Here is a 7857-nt window from a genome sequence, read left to right on the forward strand (position 1 = left end):
ACACGTCTTAAAGTCTAATCTGTGTTGCAACGGAAAACGTTGACCTTTTTAATGTCATTTTCACACTTGCTCAGGATGTGCCTGTTTATTTTTCCTTCCTTCGTGTCTAATGTTTACAATGTACAGTATGTCACCTTGTCCATTGTTCTCCTACAGCAACTGGACCTCCACTCGTGCCCCAAGCCAATCGTCTTTATCGTCCACTCCTTCCTGTCCGCTAAGATCTCCAGGCTGGGCTTGGTGGCCTGATGGCAACCCCCCCCCCCGAATGGATTCCCGTGGCCGTGAGTCCGCATCTCTACAGTCGACTACATTCAGTCGGAGAACTGGGCCGAGCGAATGTAGCCTCTCTTTTGGTCAAAGGAACAATGAAGAAACGCGTTGCGAGTTGACGGTCATTTGTTGAAGAGCTGCGAAGACTCAACACTGACGCCAGAAGAACAAAAACCTCGAGTGGGCTCGAAGCGATGAATGTGGAGACCGATCGGGCATTACTGGCACATGCGCTACTTTTGTTTCAGATAATTATAGTCATAAATCGATTCTGTTTACCAATTATATTTAATTTATTCATGATTTCTGTGAAAACATTCTGAATTTCCTCTTTGTACTGTTAGCAACGTTCGCATTTACAACCATTTAATACACGTAAAAAAATGTATTCAACTTTCAGGTGAAATTTGAGGATAAACTTCAAATGCACTTCAACCTTAACAGGTTTAAATTCATTTCACTGTCTGTGCATTTTTGAACGTTCGGTGTTCCAGTACCGTTTGCGCAACTTGCTGTTCTCTAGCTTCAAGGAGCGAAATGGTCAAATTCACGACGCATGTTTGATCCATGAAAATTGCGGAGGACATCCAGTCCGATGCCTTGCCGCGACTCTTCCAGTCTCTCTGCATCGCTGTTGCAACATGCTGACGACACTCGGCGACACTCCGAGCTCAGCGGCCTCTGAGAACATCCCGTTTGAAGCCTCGCAATGGCTGTTGATCAATTGTGAGGCGTCGTCTTGGTCTCATGATGTCAAAAAAGGGAACAGTATCTTTAAATAGCAATTGTATTCGGACCTTCCAGCGTCAGGGCAGCAGGTTTACTCCATTTCGACCTATTCATTGCAACAGATTGCGCGTCAGCCCGTTTGACTTTGGCTTCTTTCAGATCTTTGAAAGTTGGCAGCTTTCTCATGTTCAAATTGGAAACGTATTGATCGTACAAGGGCCACTTGGACCAAACAGCATAACTTTTGTTTTCTTTGAACGGAAATTTAAGAAGTTCAGTGCCATCCAGGCTTTGAAATCCTCCAGAGAGGACAAAAGTGGCCTTTGGGAGAAATATACTGTAGGTCTGACCGTCATCCGCATAACAGTGAAAGGAAAGAAATCGCATGCTTTCTAAAGATGGAACGCAGGGGTAGCAAATACAATGAAAACAGTAAGGGCCCTAAGATTGAACCCTGTGGAACACCATTTGACAGTGGGGCAGAGTAGGACTCAGAGCAAGTTGTGCAAAGAGTACTGAAATATTGAGCAGTTGGACATGCGCATTCTAAATTTAACAGGTCAAATTAAGTAAACTTGCAAAGTTTGCAGTACATTTCAGGTTTTATCCTGAAGTCTCACCCGAAAGCGAAATAGCCCTGACGTTTGGTGAGTATTATGTTCCCATAATAGGAAACTCAAATTACATGTCAGTATTGCTTTTAAAAAGTTTGCATTCGAAAACCAACTGTGCTTTTTTTACAGTGTTCAAACTCAAATGATATTTTTGTAGCTCCGGTTGTATAACCGATTCTAGTAGCTATAGCATTGGCAAACAGTGTTTTATGATAAGTCCAGCTGTGTATTCATAATGTAAAAAGCTATCACTAATATTTTTTGTTTTCTCGCCACCTAAATACAAATATTGATGTAAAAATGCTACGGTGAAGCGAAGGACCACATAGGATTTGACCACTTTGTCATTAATTAATCTACCGGTCAAAATATTTCATTTGCTCTGAATGGTTCTTCAAAAGATCATTTTTATAGATGATGATTAATTCTATCCATTTTATTCTGATCCAAAGGTCATAGTGGTAGTTGGGCTTTGTCACCGTTTATTTTCCTTGTGACAACAAATGTGCTCTAATGTCACAAAAATCCACCTACTAACACCAAATAATCTCCTAAACTACAGTTATTCAATAACCGACTGCTTTTACACTGCATGGTTGAGGTGAAACGATTCCAATTCATGTTCTTGTGCTCAGGAAATGTAAACGCAGGATATGATTCACTTTTAAAATGTGTAATGGAAATAGACAGCCCTAAAAAAAAAAAAAATGGATGCAGGTATTAAATTGGAATCGGTCACGTGGCCTTGGAGTGTAAATCCAGTCATTAAAAAGTATGCTGTAGAATATTGAAATTGACAGGCAGACGATTGCCTTCATTTCACAGTGGCCACTGAAGTGAGATTTCACACGATCAATTAAAAAAATAAAAATAAATTGTGGCAAACCGCAGTCATTTTTCTGCTCTTTATGCAAACACTGCCAGAGGGGTGAACATATTGAATTCACACAAAAAAAAAAAAATATTGCTAATAATCAAAGACTGGATACCATAATTAAGTATTGTTGATCTTTGGCAATGAGGCAATCAGACATTGATGCAAAAGCACTGCAGCCACGTCTCATTCTCGTGCCTTGGAAACGGATGCTTTTGAGAGGAATACCTCACAGGATGCACGCAGGGCAGCTTTGTGTCTCGAAGGACATTTGCCACATTAGCAGCAGTCATTTGATGTTTGACTTTTCACATGCTTGGTTCCCTTTTTTTTTTTTTTTGTGTGTGCACTGTGAACGATGATTTTGCAACGTTTTGAGTCTTGCTCAATTAATTGTTACACATAATGAAGGCACTGCAACAATTGTAATAGCAACAAATGCCACAGTCCCAAAGTACAGCGTGAGAGGTTTTTATGCTGCTTTAGAATAATGCCTTCATTTGTCATCCGGAATAACAAACCAATGTTTTTAAACTCGATGGATGCACATAAATTATGTATTTAAAATGGATTACATGTTTGTTTTCATTGTCCCGCTTGTCTCTTCTGTCAGCATAATTACACAACACACTTTGAGGTTGTTTGGCTGTAACCGTTTAGAGCAGGGATGGGGCCGCCATTTTTTCATCAGTGCTACTCGGGGGCCACATAGGACCACTGACTTTTTAACCAGATGTTTAGGGGGAAAAAAAACCCAATCTAAATATTATATAAAATATTTTCTTTTGGTAACACATTTTTCAATACATTTATATACAGTCAAACCTCGGTTTTCGAATGCGTCTGTTCTCGACTAAATCGGTTTTTGACCAGAAAATTGGAGAATTTTTCTCAGAACTCGTCCAAAAAATCGGCTCTCGACCAAACTGAAAAAAGCCGAGCGAACTCGAATGTTTCCTCCGTAGCACATTCGTGTTCAAAGTTCATTCGGAGCAGACCTGTTCATTGTTATTTACGCAAATCTTTTTTTTTTGTTTGTTTTGCATCATGTATTAGCCCCTAATAAAAAAAAAAAAGCAAGTGCATTTTATTGTTTGTTTTTTTTCCTCATCATTTTAGATAGGATATCTTCTATTAAAAAAAAAAGGGTCTATTTCTACCCTTTTCTATTTATGGTAAACAGTATACAGTGCAGTTTATGGTGTAAAATAGTAAAAAAAAAAAAAAAAAAAAACTTGGAAAATGTTTTTTTTAGACTCGGAACGGATTCAAATTATTTACATTAATTATAATGGGAAAATTTGTTTCGGATTTCGAACAATTCGCTTTTGGAACAGCCTTCTGGAATGGATTATGTTCAAAAACCGAGATTTGACGATAAAAACAAAACAAAAAATCATCTATTTCATATATTTATTTTCAAAGGTTAAAAAAAAAAAAAAAAAAGTTAGCCCAGTATTGTAATGTAAGATATTTTTGCTCGAGACATATTTCCTGAACACAACAAATGATTTCAGGTGTCTGACTAGTTTATGGTGGAATGATTGGCTTCTAGAATGATTTACGAGGTTTATTTCTGCCCACTCAGCGAAAAGATTCATATGTCTTGAAAGAAAGAAGAAGCCCAAGAATAACTGTCCTGAGCACTTTGTGCACAATTGAGACCGTGACATTATTTAGTTCCAGTTAATGAACTAGCATCCTCACTCGCACGCATTAACAAACACTTTTGTGTAGTTAAGAAACTTCACACACTTTACCGGTCGATTGTTTACCACAAGATTTATGATGTTTTTAAACGTTATAAATTAAGCCCAGCTTCCTCTGTGAATCATAAAGCAAAATGAAAAGCAACACGTTTTCTCCGAGGCAGTGTTGTGTGAGGCCTGCCTGAGCCACAAATAAATTGTTGAGAGCCCAAACATGCGCGGTCACTGAGCTTTCCCATTGACTCGGAGAAGAATGGCTTCGGTGACACACACGTTGCTGCCTCTTTTCTTTTGACTGCCAGCTAGATTCATTAGCACCTGGCCACAAACCTTTGAAACCAAACGGAAATTACGGCTTTTTGTTTGCTCCAGAATATAATAGCAGGAGAAAAAAAAAAACATTGCAACTACAATTTAAACAAAAACATACATGACACGTATCTTAAAGTAAATACCGAACCGCAAATAACGGTTTATATTCTGTTCTGTCGCCACTTATTGAGCAACCTCACCGATACTCACTGAAATGAGAAGAGGTGGGGATCGGGTGGATCATCAAATCATTGGGCAAATATTATTTTGTTGATAAAATACTGTTTTTACCAAGGAGATACAGTACTGGAAATAAAATCTTGATCTCTCCTATGCTACACAGCTAAAATTGCATGATTACATTTTTGGAATTTCAGGTGTTAGTTCACATTGTTGAACATATTGTGTTAAGATTAACTCTGTAGAATTGTAACAAAGCTCCATTTTTGCACCGACATATCTCCAATTTGAGAGGAATCATTTTGTTCCTCCTGCATTTTCACACAAGTGAAATGAAGTTCAAACGTACTAAAATAATGATGAAGTGACCCCGTGAACTACACACTGTATAATGAGAAGGCAAAGTCAAAGCCTTGTTTATTGCAAAAAACAACAAAAAAACAGCACAACTGGCCATATACTAGTCTGTAAATACCGCGGCTAGCAAGCTAGCGGGATATGGGAAAAGATTAAACAACTACTCAAATTAATCATTATCAAATTGATAATTAGTTGTTGAGACCGCGTGTAATTAAAATTGTGTAAATCATGCGAATTTCAGCTTCTCGGCAATAAATATCCACCGATTCCTGTCCATGAAAGCAGATTTGAACTCGTAGAGGGTTTAATATTCCCGAGACACAAATTTGCGTTGTCAAGTTGGCCGACTATCAGCTGCTGGCATCGCATTTTAAAAGCAGCAGCGAGTTTGCGCAGCATCTCAAGGCCTGACAAAGGGCCCGAATAGGTAAGGTTTTTTTTTTTTTTTTTTTTTTTTTTTTTCAGCAAAATAGATGTTTGCTAGGTTCAAAAGGAAAAAAAAAAAGATGGTGAGTTTGCAAATGCTGAATTGTGAACAGGTTCACTGTAGTTTTCTTCGTGTTTATATTTTTGCACCTTGTCTTGTATGTGATTAGTTGGAGGTTTCATTGTTGTGACTTCACGTGTCTATGTACTTCCGTCAGTCATAGACAATACATACAGGTGGTGTTTATGTGCTCGCACGTGTGCATGAAGGGCTTTTTTTTTGTTTTTTTCCTTGGCTCGCTCTCTATTTGCATTCCTCGCTCGCCTGTGGCAGGTCCTCACAGGTTGTAGTTTGTTTGCTCGTTTGTGTGTTTACATGTGAGGGAATGAGCTACATAGCCTTAAAATGGCAGGAGAGAGAGAGAGACACACACACCCAACGGGCAGCATTGCAAATTGGAAAGTTTGTAAAGATATTGAGCAAGATGAGGGGCTGTCGGGCCCAAAGAAAAGTGAACTTACATGTTTGGAGGATTTGCATTGATTATTCAATCAAGGGAAAATTGCAAACGAGGTTTTTGTCATCTGGGTTTTTGTTTGTTTGTATATACTTTCTCTGTACTGCAATTGGCTGTCAACCAGTTCAGGGTGTACCCCGCCTAGGCTCCAGCACCCCTGCGATCCTTGTGACGAGTAAGCAGTTAAGAAAATGGAAGGACTTTCTCTGTGAACACCAACTTTACCAGCTTACGTTTTTTTTAAAAAAACTGCTTGAGTTAGATAACATATGTCTGTCTGTGTATTGCACAATATTTTGTTCCAGATTACAATCATTTGGCCATGTCATCGTGGTCGATAAAAAAACAATGTGTGACTTTTACTGTGAATAGCATTTTTTCCAATTCCAAAATCCAAAAAGCTATTTGAAGATAAAGAATGAAGAAATTCACTTACCGGTAACCTTTGATCCAGCCACTGTTTGTGGATGAAAAAAAAAAAAAAAAAAAAAAAGCCCACCAATGATGTTGGCCATTTTAAATAAAGGGCAATTTTGCAGATCCAACTAGTTAATAGTGCTGGGGTGAGGAATTGCGAATAAATAGTGACTAAAATGTGCATAAATGAACCCATAATCCTGATGATGCTACGTTTGGGCGTTCTGCAATGTATTCTTGCACAAAACTAAACAAACCACTTTGTAAGTTCATAATATAATGAATCACAACACAATTCTCCCGGAATGTAATCTGTGAGTGGTTGACCTTCCTCCAATCACTTTTTTTTTTTCCGTGACATGATTCAAACAAAACCCTCTTATTAGCCGGACTCTTATTATCTTCTTTTTTCAAGGCCTTCCGAATGCTGACTGGAATTGTTAACCTTGAATCTATTGAGTGTGTGTGTGTGTGTGTGTGTGTGTGTGTGTGTGTGTGTGTGTGTGTGTGTGTGTGAGGGACCTCAGAAATCGGGTGAAAGGCTTTTTTTTTTTTTTTTTTTTTCCCGGAAGAAGAAATTTTACATGATCAAACAACCAGGTCAAAGAGGGATATTTATAATTGCTTTGCAAATGCATAGTGGGTGTACTACTTTGCTGTCTTTCCTTTGTGTATTTTTAAGATTGTGTTTGGATAACTTGCGTGTACAGTACTCGTTTTAAAATGTATCAATCCGAAAGGTAAACAATGGAAGAAACCTAGTGCGAAATGTCCAAAGTTCAACTTGACTATATGAAATAAAGTTACAGTTACTCACTCACCCCTTGAAGGCGTCTGACAATCATGTAATGGGAGGGAACAGGAAGTTATTTTCAGAGTAGTACTGTCGCCGAGTATGTTAAAAATTGAAGCGAATATTATAAATCGTGTGTCTAACCTGTCATTGGCTGGCCACCAGTCTGGACCGCACCCCTGCCAAAATGAGCTGGGATAGGCTCCAGCTGCTCCTCCACGACCCTAACGAAGACAAGAGCTATAGGATGAATGAATGAATGAATGAATGAATGTGTCTTCATATTGAGCTTTATGCTCAGTCCGAACCGTTTGATTGTATACTCACAGCAGGTTGTGGAGAGAAAAAAAAATTAAAATAAATTCTGCTTAAAACTTTGCTTGTTGGCAAGCTTATCTGGTCATTTCCATGAAAGTCTTAAGCCATTATGATTTCATCCTGTTTACAACATCTGATCTAGTGCTTGGTAAAATTAGTGTGTATGTAATTGATATTTAATTATAGTGCTGCTAAACACATTTCTGTGTTTCAAAGCTCCAGTTCTGTTTATGTGGTCTAATTTTTTTGCCATCACTGGTACCTTAATGTTTCCACTGTAAACCCACTCTTGGCCTAAAAGATAACAAAGAACAGCAGTAAACATTACTTGATA

The 7857-nt window shown here is 38.4% G+C and overlaps 1 protein-coding gene across 1 annotated transcript in view; it reads left to right on the forward strand.

The window, feature by feature from the left end:
- sntb1 (syntrophin, basic 1) overlaps positions 1 to 3061 on the forward strand; it is a 35948-nt gene extending 32887 nt beyond the window's left edge. The window contains exon 8 of the mRNA XM_077526497.1: positions 157 to 3061. Within this exon, the coding sequence (XP_077382623.1) occupies positions 157 to 249 (93 nt within the window). The 3' untranslated portion in view covers positions 250 to 3061. The remainder of the gene's footprint in view (positions 1 to 156) is intronic.
- The last annotated feature ends 4796 nt before the right edge of the window (positions 3062 to 7857 follow it).

Source organism: Festucalex cinctus, chromosome 7 (genome assembly GCF_051991245.1).
Source record: "Festucalex cinctus isolate MCC-2025b chromosome 7, RoL_Fcin_1.0, whole genome shotgun sequence".
NCBI classification, from domain to species: domain Eukaryota; kingdom Metazoa; phylum Chordata; class Actinopteri; order Syngnathiformes; family Syngnathidae; genus Festucalex; species Festucalex cinctus.